Raw genomic sequence first — 20,260 nt, 5'->3', positions numbered from 1 at the left:
AAACCCTTGACAGATAGAAGTGACAGTACACTTGACTTTAGAAAATAACGGTCATACGATCCATATGGAGTCCAGTAATTTGTAAGTCTGTGCTAAAATGGTGTGTTTGTTATTTTTTTTTTCACCTTTATTTAACCAGGTAGGCAAATTGAGAACACGTTCTCATTTACAATTGCGACCTGGCCAAGTGTGTTTGTTATCAATTTCAATGTAATCTCTTAGATGTCAAAAGAACATATAAAATCACATGCTCTCAGACAAATTTTGAAAACCTTCATTAACAAGAGGACCACAACAGTGAGAGTCAAAGATTCATCCCCCATCCTCACCTTGAGGTTTAGTCCCTTCAATCTATTTTAGTGTAAGTATTTGTGTGTGGATACTTAAAGGTGCTGCATGCATGGCCTTGCAGCGTTTTTATTTTTTTTAATTTCACCTTTATTTAACCAGGTAGGCTAGTTGAGAACAAGTTCTCATTTACAACTGCGACCTGGCCAAGATAAAGCAAAGCAGTTCGACACATACAACAACACAGAGTTACACATGGAATAAACAAACATACAATCAATAATACAGTAGAAAAATATATATACAGCACGTGCAAATGAGGTAGGATAAGACAGGTAAGGCAATAAATAGGCCATGGTGGCGAAGTAATTACAATATAGCAATTAAACACTGGAATGGTAGGGTGTGCAGAAGATGAATGAAAGAAAGATGAATGAAGATGAATTAACGGTGACACATTCTCTGCAAGAAGTCAGGGCATTCATACTTCCTGCGGTTCGCCGAGCAGCGCCGAGCTGTTGTCAAGGAAGTTGTCAAGGAAGTGAGTTAATGTTTATACAGGACCTCCCGCCCTCACCTACCGTCAACCAATCATGGACCCAGTTTGGGAAACCCTGTTTGTTGTCGAGTGTTACTGTAAATTGGGAGCTGCTTGGAGTATGTTGCCCTCTATGGGCCTTCTAGAGCACTGCAAGTCAGGGACGGGCTCCACTGGATCCCTATCCGTATAAGAAGAGAGGTGTAGAATTATGGATGGAAGTTGAAGAAGTATCTAGAAACGCATCTATGATTCATGGGAATTGTTGGAAGTGTACGTCTGGCCTGTGTTTTGTGCGCGTCTGTGTGTGTGCGTACGGAAAGGAAGTGTGAAAAAAAAGGGGTGAGAAGGTGACTGACATAAACAGATGCTTTTTTTTACCATCATGTTTCAACCGTCATATGCTGTAATTGAGCTTCTTTTGGTTCCCCAACGTCAGCAGTGATTACATTCATCTAAATGTGAATTCTCATGGCATCCGGAGAGTATTACATTGCAGAAACCCAAATACGGGTGTTGATTGAAGAGCAACATTCTGGCTATGTCAATATCACTTCTCCCAATCACATCCATTATATCCTGGTAAAACATTTATTCGTGCTTTAGCCAACTCCTCTGACCAAGGAAGTAATCTAGCTGTCTACTTGCTCAGACCTGCACCTTAGAGATGATTTGCATCGACTGTCTGCACACATCCAACTCTTACATACAAGCACACACACCCACACACACAACACTGCTGTTATATATACTATTTACTCAACTGTGCGACCAAGACACTATCCACTTTATATTTGTGAATACAGTCATACTGTACTTGGACTTTGCACATTCATAATGTATACTGTACATCCAATTGCGTACATATCAGTTTTATTAAGTACATACTACTTTCTTCTACTTGTTCTTTTTTTTAAATTGATTTTTGATTGTTATTGATATTTGAACTGCACTGTTGAGGGAGCTTGTAAGTAAGACTTTCGCTGCAACGTTTATACCTGCTTGTACTGTGTACGTGTCGTGACAAATAAACTTTTATTTGATTTAGTCACTGAACAGGTCTGACTTAGGAGTTGGCTAAAGCACATAGCAACAGATCTGGAATCAGTCTACATCTCCCCTCGTGTGTTCCAGGTAGCTGTGGGTGGAACAAGGACGTCAGAGGCCAGGGATCTAACTGGTTTCTCATCAGTATTCAGTATGGGTGTGGTAGTGGACATCAACTAGACAGCCATCCAGCCATTGCATCTTCACTCCACTGATTGCTGCGGTTTCTTTCATTCATTCATTGTACTCATAAGTATATGGAGGATATAGACAATACAGGCCTTTCGTAATATTTCAAATACAATTGCGGGAAAGCACAGGCTGGAAACCAAATGGCTCCTGATGAAAAGAGAATACTAATGTTTCTGCTGTAGGCTATAAAAATATTTGATCAACTTCACCCCTTGTCTCTGTGCTGGGCTTGGGGTCAAAGGTGATGAGTCATGAACATGACCTGGTCCTGTGGATGTCTGCTGACCTCTCCACAGATTTATGAATCAAAATCAATCCATTGATCAACTGATTGGTTGATTGCTGGAAGGAGTATGGCTGGTTTGATAACTGTGTAAAGAAAGAGTAGATTAAACACATTCTTGCCAATGGAACTTCAGAGTGGGAACATAGCTAAAATCAGAAATCCCCTTTAATTTACTGATGCAGAAAAAAAGCATCCATGGCTTCATTACATCCAGTCTAGATTACCGTAACACCGTTCTATCAGGCTGTACCGCCTCCAATCTGAAAAATCTACAAATTGTACAACATGCTGCTGCTAGAGTCCTAACAGGAACCATAAAGTCTTAACACATTATCCCAATTCTTGCCTCACTCAACTGGCTCCCCATACAGTCCTGTACAGACTGCAAAGCCCAGATCTCAACCCAATTGACCACTTATTCGATATTCTGTAGTGGCACCTGAGACAGTGTTTTCCACCGTCATAAACAAAACACCAAATAGAGTTCCAGTCACTTGTAGAATCTATGCCAAGATGCTTTGAAGCTGTTCAGGCTTGTGGTGGACCAACGCCCTATTAAGACACTTTATGTTGGTGTTTCCTTTATTTGGTCAGTTACCTGTATAACAAAATACCCAGCTGGATGCAGGGCCCACTCTCCATCCACCCTGCTGTGCTACCCTGCGATCCCTCCACCTTCTTTCTGGCTATAAATGGACTCAGTATCACTGCTGCCCTACTGGACTCCCTAGTGTTTTGCTGTCATGTCTCTTGACCTGGTGTGATGTCCCGGTGCTAGGTCTTAGATAACAGAGCACAGGGACAAGAATAGATGGTCTGATAACAAATTAAGTTGCAGCACAGAATAGAATAACTTTATTTTTCACAGTCGAACTTCAGCATCTCTTTATGTAAGAATTTCCTCTAATTTCATAACCATGTAATAATGTATCCGTATTATAATGGTATAATATGTAGTACAAACAGAGCTGGCCTACAAACATACTTTCCCGTCTTATTTTATTTGACGTGTCTCCCTCTAACTGGTTCAGGGTGGTTGTATAGAGGATGGATGGTTTGATAACTAGGATTGAATGAAATAACCACATAGAATAACTGTCATTCCCTATGGTACTTCACTATTTCAACATCATGTGAAAATATATTATAATGTATTATACAGTACAGAGTACAAAAATACTGCCAAGATTTTCTATGAATGATGAAGCTGTTCAACAGAAAATACCTCTAAAGGTTGCTTTATAGTAATGACGTATGGAAAAAAAAACCTGTGTCCTTGTAGGAATGCTAAGTGGTGGTACGTGGATCTGAAATAGTTATAAAAAAAAATAGGTGGTCTGCACTACTAAAAAACAAGTTGTTTTCTTCCTTTTCAGACATGGTCCAAGAGTAGACCTACTGACCTTCTCTTCCATTATGGAAAATAACTCCCCAGCGTACCACTGTCTGAGTGCCAATAACCTGAAATAAAGAAATTAATAGAGATTGAAGAGAAAGAAAGTTTTCCGTGAAATCGGTGCAGATTTATTTTACTGTACATTTCCACACTAATGCTTCCACACCCTCCTACGATGCAATGGCCATTGTCGGAAGTGACTCACAGTTGTCTCCTCCTCCGCAATGGAGGGATGGAGGGATCACCCTGAAACATCAGCGGATCTTCTCGTCGGTTTAGGCGGGTACACTCATCAGGGCAAGTTAAGCACGCTCTCTCTCCCTCTGCCAATTACTTCCATGGCTATATAAGGTTAGCGTGAGGCCCTAAGACGAGGTGATGAAAGGAAAATGCAATATGCTTCAAATTCCATTTGCATTGAATATACACTACCGTTCAAACGTTTGGGGTCACTTAGAAATGTCTTTGCTTTTGAAAGAAAAGCACATTTTTTGGGCCATTACAAAAACATCAAATTGATCAGAAATACAGTGTAGACATTGTTAATGTTGTAAATGACTATTGTAGCTGGAAATGGCAGATTTTTTATGGAATATCTACATAGGCGTAGAGGCCCATTATCTGCAACCATCACTCCTGTGTTCCAACACCAGTCTCAACGTCAACAGTGAAGAGGCGACTCCGGGATGATGGCCTTCTAGGCAGAGTTCTTCTGTCCAGTGTCTGTGTTCATTTGCCCATCTTAATCTTTTATTGGCCCGTCTTTTTCTTTGTAACTCTGCCTAGAAGGCCAGCATCCCGGAGTCACATTGTCACTGTTGACGTTGAGACTGGTGTTTTGCGGGTACTATTTAATGAAGCTGCCAGTTGAGGACTTGTGAGGCGTCTGTTTCTCAAACTAGACACTCCAATGTACTGGTCCTCTTGCTCAGTTGTGCACCGGGGCCTCCCACTCTTTCTATTCTGGTTAGAGCCAGTTTGCGCTGTTCTGTGAAGGGAGAAGTACACAGCATTGTACGAGATCTTCAGTTTCTTGGCAATTTCTCACATGGAATAGCCTTCATTTCTCAGAACAAGAATAGACTGACGATTTTCAGAAGAAAAAGGGGTTTCTAATGATCAATTAGCTAATCCAAGTTTATCAATTTAAAAGGCTAACACAACGTGCCATTGGAACACAGAAGTGACGGTTGCTGATAATCGGCCTCTGTTATTTTAAATGGATGAAAAATGTCATTTTCTTTCAAAAACAAGGACATTTCTAAGTGACCCCAAACTTTTGAACGGTAGTGTGTATGCATTCATATTCATATTTAATTTTCATAACCCTGGCTGATATAACCAGAGAGAATGTAATCATTTGATACAATGGGAGTCTGTCCATTTCATTCCCAAAAAGGTCATCCCAGGCATAGAACTAAATTGGAACAATTTAATGTATCTCCGATCCGAGGGCTACACAGATCATAACAATGGAAACATTTATCAAGTTCAGTATTTTTACATCATCATCCTAGCCATTTTATCCCATGTGTAACTCTGTGTTGTTGTTTTTGTCACACTGCTTTGCTTTATCTTGGCCAGGTCGCAGTTGTAAATGAGAACTTGTTCTCAACTGGCCTACCTGGTTAAATAAAGGTGAAATAAAATAAAAATAAATCATTAAAACCAACTGCACTTCGTGCTATTAAAGTCCTGTAAAGCGGAAGCCATAGAAATTGAATCATTTTCCTGTATTGGCTTGGTTATGTCTACGCCCACATACCCCATTGTTATCAGCACACCCACATATGTGAATTCATGGAGATTTTCGGTACAAACTGACGCAGTTGGGTGGCACATCTCACTGGCACTGGCAACCAGGCCTGGTCCTATTACTGCCTGCTGGAGGCGTCGATGCCCACTGCCAAGTCACCCACCATGTGTTAACCAGTGACGTGGATCGGCTGGATATTTCTGATCCTCGCCATCATGTTGTGTACAATGACTGTGGGTTGTAAACCAGTGGAAACGTCAGATGGGATGTGGTAGTGAATATCACTTATGGTTAACTTCACAGCAGTGCTGGTTGAGTCAGTCTGTGGAATATCAACTGGTTTACAGTGACCACCATATGGCATAAAACACTGGATTATTAGTTTGTAGACTAGAGACTTCCCTGTTAATCACTCGACTGGAGACAATGCTGTTCATGGTCAAAAATGATCCCAATAGATGAATAATTATGAGGTGAGAACAGAAAATATATTGTGACATTTGTGGCTAATCAAAAGAGAACCATTGCCCTCTCCAAAAAGCTTGGCTGGTGCATAAACCTACGAATTCAGACAAACAAAGAGGTGTAATGGGTTGGCCCTAAAAAATAAGTTGCATAAAGCTTACTTCATTACTACATTTTTTTTATAGCATCACGGACAGCGTACACAGACGTTTTGGCTTTACAGCCTTCTTCAGTGTGTCTTTGTCAGCCTGTGTCAAAATGTCAGGACATAGATGGCGCATGATGTAGTGCACATGCCCTATAACTGTAAAGTCAGCTAGTTCAAGCCTCCGCTGTTCCCCTTCAAATCACTACAGTGGAATTGTCTTACTGTAGCTCTGGTGAAGTTTCTAAGCAAATATCTCCCCCTTCTGGTCAGAAAATAGTCCACACCGGTATGCATTCTCTGCACATTGATAGAAAGAAGGATTCCGTTATTGAAAATACCATATATACATTTACTTTTCTTTAGTGGTACATGGCACAAAAACTTGAATTGTGCCAATGTTTCATAAATAAGTGATGATGTGACCTCCTGGGAGGGGGGTTAAAATCTGCCCCACCCCTCTAGTAAAACCCGGTGTGTAGTAATCAGAACATCCACACCAGAACAGCAGGAGTGTTTCAGTCAACCAAGATCCATATAAATCAGACAAACATACACACATCCTCTTGCCCCTCAGTTTACACTATTAAAGTGACTGGTGTCAGTCACAAAGAATGTTCATAGGAACATAACTCACTGGATATGGGAAAGGGTCAGGGGTAAGGGGTTAAAGATGCAAAGATGATCTATTATATTGACAAGATATTTGCCGGACTGCTCTAACAATGGAAATACATGTCCTCAACTATGGAAGACAGGCAGGAGGAGGAGATCAGGTGGGACTATTCTAGCCTATGAGAGAGCAGATACTTTTTATTTATTTCACCTTTATTTAACCAGGTAGGCAAGTTCTCATTTACAATTGCGACCTGGCCAAGATAAAGCAAAGCAGTTCGACACATACAACAACACAGAGTTACACATGGAATAAACAAACATACAGTCAATAGTACAGTAGAAAAATAAGTCTATATACAATGTGAGCAAATGAGGTGTGATAGCGGTAAATGCAAAAAAAGAAAAAAGTGGCGAAGTAAATCCAATATAGCACGTAAAACACTGGAATGGTAGATTTGCAGTGGAAGAATGTGCAAAGTAGAGATAGAAATAATGGGGTGCAAAGGAGCAAAATAAATAAATACAGTAGGGGGAGAGGTAGTTGTTTGGGATAAATTATAGATGGGCTATGTACAGGTGCAGTAATCTGTGAGCTGCTCTGACAGCTGGTGCTTAAAGCTAGTGAGGGAGATACAGTGGGGAGAACAAGTATTTGATACACTGCCGATTTTGCCGGTTTTCCTACTTACAAAGCATGTAGAGGTCTGTAATTTTTATCATAGGTACACTTCAACTGTGAGAGACGGAATCTAAAACAAAAATCCAGAAAATCACATTGTATGATTAAGTAATTCATTTGCATTTTATTGCATGACATAAGTATTTGATACATCAGAAAAGCAGAACTTAATATTTGGTACAGAAACCTTTTTTATTTTCAATGACAGCCTAGGAACAGTGGGTTAACTAACCCACTGTTCATTGAAAATAAAAATGTGTTCTTAACTGCCTTGCCTTGTAAAATAAAAACATCTTTCTTTTTACTATTTTCTACATTGTAGCATAATAATATTTTAGATTCTTCAAAGCAGCCACCCTTTGCCTTGATGAAAGCTTTGCACACTCTTGGCATTTTCTTAGCCAGCTTTATGAGGAATGCTTTTCCAACAGTCTTGAAGGAGTTTCCATGTAGGCTGAGCACGTGTTGGCTGCTTTTCCTTCACTCTCATCCCAAACCATTTCAATTGGGTTGAGGTCAGGTGATTGTGGAGGCCAGGTCATCTGATGCAGCACTCCATCACTCTCCTTGGTCAAATGGCCCTTACACAGCCTGGAGGTGTGTTTTGGGTCATTGTCCTGTTGAAAAACAAATGATAGTCCCACTAAGCGCAAGATGGGTTGGTGCATCGCTGCAGAATGCTGTGGTAGCCATGCTGGTTAAGTGTGACTTGAATTTAAAATAAATCACAGGAAGTCACCAGCAAAGCAACCCACACCATCACACCTCCTCTTCCATGCTTCATGTGGGGAACCACACGTGCAGAGATCATCCGTTCACCTACTCTGCGTCTCACAAAGACACAGCTGTTCAGCTTGTGTTTCTTGGCACAAGCAAGTCTCTTCTTCTTATTGTCCTTTAGTAGTGGTTTCTTTGCAGCAAATTGACCATGAAGGCCTGATTCACACCGTTTCCTCTGAACAGTTGATGTTGAGATGTTTCGGTTACTTGAACTCCGTGAAGCATTTATTTGAGCTGCAATCTGAGGTGCAATTAACTCTAATGAACTTATCCTCTGCAGCAGAGGTAACTCTGGGTCTCCCTTTCCTGTGATGGTCCCCATGAGAGACAGTTTCCTCATAGCGCTTGATGGTTTTTGCGACTGCACTTGAAGAAACTTTTAAAGTTCTTGAAATTTTCCGGATTGACTGACCTACGTGTCTTAAAATAATGATCGACTGTTGTTTCTCTTTGCTTATTTGAGCTGTTGTTGCCATAAGATGAACTTGGTATATTACCAAATAGGGCTATCTTCTGTGTACCACCCGTACCTTGCCACAGCACAACTGATTGGCTCAAATGCATAAAGATGGACATAAATTCCACAAATGAACTTTTAACAAGGCACATCTGTTAATTGACTGTGACTACCTCATGAAGCTGGTCGAGAGAATGCCAAGTGTGTGCAAAGCTGTCATCAAGGCAAAGGGTGGCTACTTCAAAGAATCTCAAATATAAAATATATTTTGATTTGTTTAACACTTTTCGGTTACTACATGATTCCATTTGTGTTATTTCATAGTTTTGATGTCTTCACTATTACTCTACAATGTTGAAAAAGTAAAAATAAAGATAAGTGTGTCCAAACTTTTGACTTGTACTGTATGTATGTATGTATGTATGTATGTATGTATGTATGTATGTATGTATGTATGTATGTATGTATGTATGTATGTATGCATGTACCAGAAATAACATATTCATGTAAGTATTCAGACCCTTGGCTAGGCGCAAAAACCAAGCTATGAGGCCAAAGGAATTATCTGTAGAGCTCCGAGACAGGATTGTGTCCATCATTCTTAAATGGTTCTTCCTAGAGCGTGCCACCTGGTCAAACTGAGTAATTGAGAGAGAAGGGCATTGGTCATGGAGGTGACCAAGAACCTTGATGGTCACTCTGACAGAGCTCTAGAGTTCCTCTGTGGAGATGGGAGAAACTTTCAGAAGGACAACCGTCTCTGCAGCACTCCACCAATCAGGCCTTTATGGTAGAGTGGCTAGACGGAAGCCACTCCTCAGTAAAAGGCACATGACAGCCCGCTTAGAGTTTGCCAAAAGGCACCTAAAGACTCTCAGACCATGAGAAAGAAGATTCTCTGGTCTGATGAAACCAAGATTGAACTCTTTGGCTTGAATGCCAAGTGTCACGTCTGGAAGAAACCTGGCATCATCTCTACAGTGAGGCATCATGCTGTGGGGGATTTTTTTCCATCGGCAGGGACTGGGAGACTAGCCAGGATCGAGGAAAAAATGAACCGAAGAAAGTACAGAGAGATCCTTAATGAAAATCTGCTCCAGAGCTCTCAGGATTTCAGACTGGGGCGCAAGTTCACCTTCCAACAGGACAACGACCCTAACCACACAGCCAAGACAACGTAGGAATGGTTTCGGGACTAGTCTCTGAATATCTTTGAGTAGCCCAGCCAGACCCCGACTTGAACCCGATTGAACATCTCTGGAGAAACCTCAAAATAGCTGTGCAGCGATGCTCCCCATCCAACCTGACAGAGCATGAGAGCATCTGCAGAGAAGAATATGAGAAACTACCCAAATACAGGTATGCCAAGCTAGTAGCGTCATACCCAAGAAGACTCGAGGCTGTAATTGCTGCCAAAAGTGCTTCAACAAAGTACTGAGTCAAGGGTCTGAATACTTATGTAAATGTGATCGTTTAACAAAAAGAAAAATACAAAAAAATAGGCAAAATATCTAAAAACCTGTTTTTGCTTTATCATTATGGGGTAATGTGTGTAGATTGATGAGGGGAAATCACGCACTGATTTTTATCTGCAACAAGTCAGTTTTTTTCCTTCTTCCCATTGCTACAACTCCTGTATGGACTCAGGAAAGGCGAAGGTCGAGAGCCGTGCGTCCTCCGAAACACAACCCAGCCGCGCTGCTTCTTGACACAATGCCCGCTTAACCCGGAAGCCAGCCACACCAGTGTGTCGGAGGAAACACCGTGCACCTGGGACCGTGTCAGTGTGCATTGCGCCCAGCCCGCCACAGGAGTCGCTACTGTGCGATGGGACAGGAACATCCCTGCCGGCCAAACCTTTCCCTAACCCAGATGACGCTGGGCCAATTGTGCGCCATGGGTCTCCCGGTCGCGGCTGGCTGCGACAGAGCCTGGACACAAACCAGGATCTCTAGTGGCACAGATAGCACTGTGATGCAGTGTCTTAGGCCACTGCGCGACTCGGGAGGCTCTCAACAAGTCAGTTTGGTGGAAACACACACTTGGTATAAAAATGTTACTTGCACCATAACAAATAAATATACATAGGACTACATTCACATTATCTGCCTGTAGTTATTGAACTCAACCTGCAGGAGGTTTGTTTGTTGTGATTGAGTGGGAGAAAACAGCTGCGGGCAAGGTTCTGACAGATGGGTGTGTCTGGGTGGTGGCAAGGATACACCCAAGTAACCCATATCAAACCACACCCCCAAGCCAACTCATGTTTGGCTTCTGTCATGGCCGCCAGCATTTCTTGAGAAGCCAAAAAACAAGGCCATATCAGCGGGCGCAGTTTTCCAGATCTTACTGTACAGTAATAGCCTAGTGGTTAAGAGCATTGGGCTGGTAAACAAAAGGTTGCTGGTTTTAATTATTGGTGACGCTCAAGGGCACCACAAGGCACTTAACCTTAATTGCTCCTGTAAGGTGCTCTGAATAAGAGCGTCTTCTACATGACATGTACAAATAAGAGCATTGAAACAATCAAGTACTTAAAGGAAAAAATGGGTGACATTGGGGCTGCATAATACCCTGAGCATATCCGTGTGACAAAATTGATAAAGATACCAATAAAGCAGAATGGAACAAAGTCAGTCTTTGGCTCAATTAAACACAGATTTCCCAAATAACATAATGTCTTCTCTAGAAAACCTCTAACTTCAGACAACAAACCATTCCTTTTTTTGCAAAGCCAAGTGGCCTTTGAAATGGACTCCCGGTCAGTGAAGTGTGTTTTAAAATGTCAGGGCACCACTCTTATTACCTCCCTGATTCCTTTAGTGGGCCGAGTGTGTGAAAAGGACACTAGGTTACTGGCCTTCTTGTTTTATGTGCCCAGAGAGATTTGGCCTTCTTATTCCACTTTGTCCACAGTTCTGTTCTTATGGCCACTCACTTTCCCCTAGCCGTGACGGCTTGAAGTGTTTGATGGTTGCCAGCTCTGCTCAAGGGCTGCAAATGGATCTTGGAGCTGGGCTGGAGTTGGTCAAAGTGTCTCTTGACTTGTACTGTGTCTGTCATCTCATCCAGAGATATTTCTCCCCCAGATCTTTCTTGGTGGTGGTACCGTGTTTTCTGGGAAAAGACTGGGCGAGTTCGCTTTGCATGGCCTGGTGCCGCAGGCGGGTGGAGACCTCTTAGGAGGACCGATGGAATGGTTGAAAATGAGCAAACTCCCTCCACCCAGCGCACTGGTCCATGCAAAATGAATTCCCCAGACAACACAGTGTATCAGCTTGATATGCAATGCACACATTGTTTGGGAAATAGCTACTCTAGTGAAAAGGGGCTTCCTTAAAGTTCAGATGGCCAAGATATAGATTACATCCAACGCTAGCTGCAAGGTCTGCATGCTGTCAACCGTCAAACTTGAGACTGTGCCTGGTGTCGTTTGAGACAGTGATTTGGTTACACTAGCTACATTATTTGATCATGCTCGTGAGTAGCAAGGTGTTGTAGAACCTTCCCTCTGCTTTAACCCACACATAGAACTGAACTAGCTCTCGTTTGGTGTGATTGAATGGCAAAGACATACCCCAAAAAGCACCCACATGAAACCACACCCCAAAGACAACTCGTTTGCCTTTAGTCATGGTTGCTTGCAATTCTACACTTACATTTTTTATTTAACTGAGCATCAAATAAAAACCGAGGTCAAATCAGGAAAGGCCACTCCTTCACAATGTGCAAGAGTGTCAATGTGTACACCTGTGTGTGCATTTTTGGCGTGCTCCTGTGTGTGTAGTACCTGTTGGAAGATGAGAGCCTGGCTGATGTAGCCCCCCCCTGCTGGTAGGACAGAGGTAGTGCACGAGCAGAAGCAACATGAAGGCCTTGCCAGCCGAGCCGTAGATGGCGATCAGGAACATCATCACCAGGCAGCCTACTATGCCCCGAGCACACGTGTCCCAGGTAAAGCAACGGAACGACGGCCTGAACACAAGAAGAAGAGGTGGACCAGGATGACTGCATGTATGGAGTGAGTGGCTTTTTTCTTATTTTTTTTACTTAGCCTCTGTTGTTGAAGTTGACACTACTTTAAAAAGCAGAGTTTTCAAAAGCTGAGCACAAATGAGAGCATAATGGGCTATCAATATCTAGAACGTATTGAGGTGTAGTACTGTACTATTTTGTATGGCATTATACTGTATCGTATACCTGTTGGGTGCAGAGGCCCATTGCAGAGCCAGGCAGGCCAGATCCACAGCAGCATAGACAAGGAAGAAAATGGTCACTCTGTAGGTCATGGTGTTCAGCTTCCCTGAAAACACCACCTGCACTAGGACCCATGAGATGAGCACCGAGGCCAAGGGATTCCAAATTTGTGACGGTCTTTCTTGCCAGAGCCAGGACCCCACCTGTAAATATCATTGCAGGACGACTAGGATTGGCACCATGTAAATGAACATGAAGAAAAAAAACGTTGAGTGACACCAGTGGCAATCTTACACATTATTTGGGGATTAAGGCCCATTTCTGTGTACGCATATAGATCATACTTCATCTACACACTACAGATTGTGTGGAATAAACTCATCGCCTTAAGACCCCCTTCAAGAAATTAAAATCATGACGAACTTAAGTTGAGGTGAATTTCAGGGAGAACTCTCCCTTTAACCCCAACTGGACTGATCATGTCTGGTTAACCACACATAAAGAGAAGCTGAACCAAAAAGAAGATACGTATCTGGTTGAAAACGGCCAATGTGGCATCGATAGTAGTCCTAAACATAAATGCTAGTGCCAAAAATTGACTCAAGTGTAAATAGGATAACTTTGGTCATAGTTAGTAACTTCCAAAACGGAGATTTAGGAATGGTTTTTCACCTACGTGGACATGCAAAGCACCAAACAGCTGAGACACATTGTGTAGAATACCAGAATAGAATGATATAAGAACCTTTGAGGGAGATGGTGTCAATCAAGATGTGCAGACTTGAGGTTATTTTAGCCTTACCACTCGCCAGGTTGTTCCTAGGGAGTGCTCAGAGGATGTGGGAGGCCCCTATAAGGTTACTTACGGCAGCAGACAGGGTAGAGGGGCCCCTCACGTTGATGTCCCCTCAGGAGAAGATGACTGGGAGAGAGGGGTACATTATCACTACACCACAGATAGATACAGTGCATTCGAGACGTTTTCAGACCACTTGACTTTGGTACGCTAAAGCCTTATTCAAAAATGGATTAAATCGTTTTTTCCCCCTCATCTATCTACACACACCACCCCATAATGATAAAGCAAACACAAAAAAACAGAAATATCACATTTACATAAGTATTCAGACCCTTGACTCAGTACTTTGTTGAAGCACTTTTGGCAGCAATTACAGCCTCGAGTCTTCTTGGGTATGACGCTACAAGCTTGGCACACCTGTATTTGGGGAGTTTCTCACATTCTTCTCTGCAGATGCTCTCAAGCTCTGTCAGGTTGGATGGGGAGTGTTACTGCACAGCTATTTTGAGGTCTCTCCAGAGGTGTTCGATCGGGTTCAAGTCCGGGCTCTGGCTGGGCCACTCAAAGACATTAAGAGACCTGTCCCGAAGCCAAATATGAGTTGACTTGGGGGTGTGGTTTGATGTGGGTTTCTTGGGTTTATCCTTGCCACCACCAAGACACACCCATGTGTCAGAACCTTGCCCGAGTCTGAGTTCCTGAGCGCCCTGGAGCAGGTTTTCATCAAGGATCTCTCTGTACTTTACTTGGTTCATCTTTCCCCACGATCCTGGCTAGTCTCCTAGTCCCTGATGCTGAAAAACATCCCCACAGCATGATGCTGCCACCACCAAGCTTCACTGTAGAGATGATGCCAGGTTTCCTCCAGACGTGACACTTGGCATTCATGCCAAAGAGTTATATCTTGGATTCATCAGACCAGAGAATCTTGTTTCTCATGGTCTGACAGTCCTTTAGGTGCACTTTGGAAACTTCAAGCGGGCTGTCAAGTGTATTTTACTGAGGAATGTCTTCCATCTGGCTAGTCTACCATACGTTCCTGATTGGTGTAGTGCTGCAGAGATGGTTTTCCTTCTGGAAGGTTCTCGCATCTCCACAGAGGAACTCTGGAGCTCTGTCAGAGTGACCATCAGGTTATTGGTCACCTCCCTGACCAATGCCCTTCTCCTCTGATTACTCAGTTTGACACAATCCTGTCTCTGAGCTTTACGGACAATTCCTTTGACCTCATGGCTTAGTTTATGCTCACTGTCAACTGTGGGACCTTATATAGACAGGCGTGTGCCTTTCCACATCATGTCCAATCAATTGAATTTACCACAGGTGGACTCCAATCAAGTTGTAGAAACATCTTAAGGATGATCAATGGAAACAGGATGCACCTGAGCTTAATTTCGAGTCTCATAGCCAAGGGCCTGAATACTTATGTAAATAAGGTATCTGTTTTTTTTGTTGCAAAAATGTCTAGAAACCTCGTCATTATGGGCTATTGTGTGTAGATTGATGAGGAAAACAATTTATTCAATCAATTTTAGAATAAGGCTGTAACGTAACAAAATGTGGAAAAAGTCAAGGGGTCTGAATACTTTCCGAATGCACTGTATAAACCTTTGGAAGGATGCCTTTGGTTTCTTTACCCATGGTTAACCATCTCAAGTCTGTGAGGCTTGCCATAATCGTGTTACCTGATAATGTAATTACCACTGCCAAGTAAACAAACATGCTGGCGTGTGTGTGCATGCTTGTATGCAGTTGTGTGTGAACAGGTGTCTGCATATATGTACAGTGGCAAGAAAAAGTATGTGAACCCTTTATAATTACCAGGATTTTTGCATAAATTGGTCATCAAATTTTATCTGATCTTCATCTAGGTCACAATAGACAAATATTGTGCTTAAACTAATAACACACACATTATTGTATTTTTCTCTATTTTGAATGCATCCTTTAAACATGGTTGGAAAAGTATGTGAACCCCTAGGCTAATGACTTCTCCATAAGCTAATTGAAGTCAGGAGTCATCTAAGTTGGAGTCCAGTCAATGAGACGAGATTGGAGATGTTGGTTAGAGCTGCCTTGACCTATAAAAAAACTCACAAAATTTGAGTTTGCTATTCACAAGAAGCATTGCCTGATGTGAAACATGCCTCGAACAAAAGAGATCTTAGAAGACCTAAGATTAAGAATTGTTGACTTGCATAAAGCTGGAAAGGGTTACAAAAGTATCTCTAAAAGCCTTGATGTACATCAGTCCACGGTAAGACAAATTGTCTATAAATGGAGAAAGTTCAGCACTATTGCTACTCTCTCTAGGAGTGGCCGTCCTGCAAAGATGACTGCAAGAGCACAGCGCAGAATGCTCAATGAGGTTAAGAAGAATCCTAGAGTGTCAGCTAAAGACTTACAGAAATCTCTGGAACATGCTAACATCTCTGTTGACGAGTCTACGATGCGTAAAACACTTAAGAATGGTGTTCATGGGAGGACAACACAGAAGAAGCCAAAAGTGCACCTGGATGTTCCAGTAGTGGCAAAATATTTAATTATATTTTATATAATTATATTTTATATAATATAATACTACTGGCAAAATATTCTGTCGACAGATGAAACTACAGTTGAGCTGTTTGGAAGGAAAACACAACACTATGTGTGGAGAAAAAAAGGCACAGCACATCAACATCAAAACCTCATCCCAACTGTAAAGTATGGTGGAGGGAGAATCATGGTTTGGGGCTGCTTTGCTGCCTCATGGCCTGGACAGCTTGCTATCATCAACGGAAAGATAAATTCCCAAGTTTATCAAGACATTTTGCAGGAGAACGTAAGGCTTTCTGTCCGCAAATTGAAGCTCAACAGAAGTTGGGTGATGCAACAGGACAACGACCCAAAACACAGAAGTAAATCAACAACATAAGAAAATACACCTTCTGGAGTGGCCAAGTCAGAGTCCTGACCTCAACCCGATTGAGATGCTGTGGCATGACCTCAAGAGAGCGGCTCACACCAGACATCCCAAGAATATTGCTGAACTGAAACAGTTTTGTAAAGAGGAATGGACCAAAATTCCTCCTGACCGTTGTACAAGTCTGATCCGCAACTACAGAAAACGTTTGGTTGAGGTTATTGCTGCCAAAGGAGGGTCAACCAGTTATTAAAACCAAGGGTTCACATACTTTTTCCACCCTGCACTGTGAATGTTTACTCGGTGTGTTCAATAAAGACATGAAAACGTATAATTGTTTGTGTTATTAGTTTAAGCAGACTGTTTGTCTATTGTTGTGACCTAGATGAAGATCAGAGAAATTTAAGAGAAAATCCAGGTATTTCCAAAGGATTCACATACTTTTTCTTGCCACTGTATGTGCTTGTGTGTAAGCCTGTGTGCGCGTGTGTGTGCTGACCAGTCACAGGAGTAGGCCACCAGCAGGCTGAGCAGGAATGCTGTAGGAGATGAAGGTTAAGATGACTGCTGCCAGGGTTCCCCTGAGGATAGAGTAGCTTGGGCTCTTCAGGTCCGCTGGAGTAGAGTAAGAGAGAGAGGAGAGAGTCCACACATGAATAAGTCATTTTGGAAAAAGCATCTGCTAAATTAGAGAGCGAGAGATATATACACACACATTGAGTGTACAAAACATTAGGAACACCTTTCTAATACTGAGTTGCACCCATTTTGCCTTCAGAACAGCCTCAATTCGTCGGGGCGTGGACTCTACAAGGATTCGGGTGCCACAGGGATGCTGGCCCACAGTTGTGTCAAGTTGGCTGGATGTCCTTTGGGTGGTGAACCACTCTTGATACACACGGGAAACTCTTGCCACAAACCATTGCGCCTGGCACCTACTACCATATGCCGTTCAAAGCCACTGAATCTTTTGTCTTGCCCATTCACCCTCTGAATGGCACACATACACAATCCATGTCTCAATGCTTGACAATCCTTATTTAACCTGTCTCCTCCCCTTCATCTACACTGATTGAAGTGAATTTAACAAGTGACATCAATAAGGGATCATAGCTTTCTCCTGGATTCACCTGGTCAGCCTATGTCATGGAAAGAACAGGTGTCCCCAATGTTTTGTACACTCAGTGTATAATAAAAATGGCTTCAGTGACAAAATATTATGTCTAAACACCAGACCTGGGTTTTAAAAAATGGTATTTGAGTATTTGTTATTTAAATACTTATTTTCTGTGTATTTAAGTACTTTCAAATAATGTGGCCCAGGGCCGGCCAAATCAACTACTTCTATTGGAAGTATTTTCAAATAATTTCCTATAAATAGCCTACTATTTTAAAGTATTTTCAAATACTTATTTTAAATACTATTTTCAAATACCTGGTTAAATGCAAGGGAGTATTTGAGTTAGTGTATTTGAGTATTTTAAAATACTTTAAGTGCATTTCCAAATACATACATATACTCAACTACTTGTCTTCTCAAATAAAAAACATATCTAAATAACAACTTCCAAATGTCTTTGACAGTAATTGAAACACCATAAATAGCATTTGAATATCAGGTCTGCTAAAACACTCAAACACACACATCATGTACGCTGAACTTCTGCCAATGTCTGCCCTCAGTCACACCTGACATGTTGGAACCAGCTATGATGCCTGTACAGCCGTTGAACATGACAGCAAACACAGTGGAAAGGTCATCATGGTGTCTGTGGTGCAGTCTACTGTGTAGTCAGCTGGGAGAGGAGAAGAGATCACAGAATACATTAACATCTATCAAGACAATCTCCAAAGCCAAGATATTGCTGATTTGGATTTCTGAACTATTATGACTGCGTTTACACAGGCAGCCCAATTCGGGGGGGGTGTTCTGTAGAATTGGAACAATTTGGAACGTTCAGATAGTCTATTTCTATGTAGATCAAACATCCTCATATTTAGAATAAGGAATCACGTCAGCTCTATTCATGGTATTTCTATCTGCAATGTTCAAGAATGTTTGGGAACTTAACGTTGCCCTGATCTTCATCCAATAATTGGTGTTATGACCAATCATATCAACTCTTGAACAATCAGATCAACCCATTTGTTAATAATTGGGCAAAAGATCAGAATAGGGCTGCCCGTGTAAACAAAGCGTATAGGATTACAGGACTACGGTGAATACCAAACCAGCCCTCATCCGTTTAATAATAAAACACAAATGAAGATTCAAATGAACAATTTCCCACTGTCATTTTACAAGATATAAACCTCAGTAACAGATAAACATTATTTGGGCGGTATTTGTCATTTTTGTGTTATTTTGTATGAAAAAACATATTGCAGTGCATGTTGGGATAGCACTTCGCTCTGGAGCCTGCAGCCTTGCTGTCTCGATCTAGTTAGCCCCTACACCCTCGATAATTTGGGTAATTTGTGCATCAAATAAAAATGTATTTGTCACATACACATATTTAGCAGATGTTATTGCGGGTGCAGCGAAATTGCTCCAACGGTGCAGTAGTATCTAACAATTCACAACAATACACACACATCTAAAAGTAAAAGAATAGAATTAAGAAATATATAAATATTAGAATGAGCAATGTCAGAGTGGCATTGACTAAAATACAGTAGAATAGAATAGAGTATATACTGTAAAGCAGTTGAGTGAAGCAGTATGTAAACATTATTTAAACAGTATTAAAGTGACTAGTGTTCCATTATTAAAGTGGCCAGTGATTCCAAGTCTATAGGGCAGCAGCCTCTAAGGTGCAGGGTTGCGTAACCGGGTGGAAGCCGGCTAGTGATGGTTAACTTGTGCATATGGCGGAGGAGCGTGTGAACGCGCAAATGGAGAGCCGAGGCAAAAGGGTGGATTTGGGATACAGCCCTAGTGAAAATGGCGTTTAGGTACTTTTGATGGATATGCTCACCAGACCTCTACATAGCCCAACCCCTGACATGCCACCACACCCCAACAAAACATCCTATACTCCCCCCACAGGTTGTCCCTCAGGGTTACCAGGCAATGATCAGTGAAGTTGGCAGTGCCCAGGCCGGTGGTAGCGTTGGCACCAGGAGCGTAGGGCAGCGTGATGTCCCGCGGGCCCACAGCGAAGAAACTGAGGATGAAGGTGGCCAGGACTGACATGACGATTATTGAAAATTAGGAAGATGGCCTTGGCATTGATGTGAGCGAGCGCCAATCTGAAATGACAGTATTTGTAGATAAAGTTTGCAAACAAAATGTAGTACATTATATAGGAAATAGGGTATAATGCATCCCTAGGAAGAGACACACTGCGTCACATTTCTCAGTCCTTTCTCCCAGTGTGTACGGGCTAGGGAGTTTTCAGCATGCCTCTAAGGAAGCAGAGGAGAGAGAGAAAAGTATCTTACCCGACAGAAGAGGCAGAGAAGAATGGCCGTGCCATAGAGCAGAGACCACCAGTATTCAGCAGGCAACACCTGGTCCAAGATCAGTGGTGCTAATGACACAGTAGGTGCAGCCAGCATCCAGAGCCTCACTGGTGATGGCACTGACAGACAGAACAGTCATACTGATGAGGTACGCCACTATGAACATGGCTAAGGACTGGTACATCCCACACTGGCCCACCATGAACGCTACACAAACAGACCGGAGAACATAGTCAAATACTGTATG

At 42.2% G+C, this 20,260-nt stretch overlaps 1 protein-coding gene across 1 annotated transcript in view; it reads right to left on the bottom strand.

The window, feature by feature from the left end:
* The window catches only part of LOC120056300 (period circadian protein homolog 2-like), a 48,955-nt gene extending 29,211 nt beyond the window's left edge, over window positions 1-19,744 (bottom strand). The window contains exons 1-5 of the mRNA XM_039004541.1: window positions 19,596-19,744; window positions 18,238-18,332; window positions 17,068-17,163; window positions 12,848-12,968; window positions 12,502-12,622 (exon numbers count right to left, since the gene is read on the bottom strand). Coding sequence (XP_038860469.1) covers window positions 12,502-12,622; window positions 12,848-12,968; window positions 17,068-17,163; window positions 18,238-18,332; window positions 19,596-19,744 — 582 coding nt within the window. The remainder of the gene's footprint in view (window positions 1-12,501; window positions 12,623-12,847; window positions 12,969-17,067; window positions 17,164-18,237; window positions 18,333-19,595) is intronic.
* Between the last annotated feature and the right edge of the window lie 516 nt (window positions 19,745-20,260).

This window comes from Salvelinus namaycush, chromosome 11 (assembly GCF_016432855.1).
Source record: "Salvelinus namaycush isolate Seneca chromosome 11, SaNama_1.0, whole genome shotgun sequence".
In the NCBI taxonomy this organism is placed as follows: domain Eukaryota; kingdom Metazoa; phylum Chordata; class Actinopteri; order Salmoniformes; family Salmonidae; genus Salvelinus; species Salvelinus namaycush.
The sequence above is the reverse complement of the archived record's forward strand: the minus strand, read 5'-3'. Positions and strand labels throughout refer to the sequence as shown.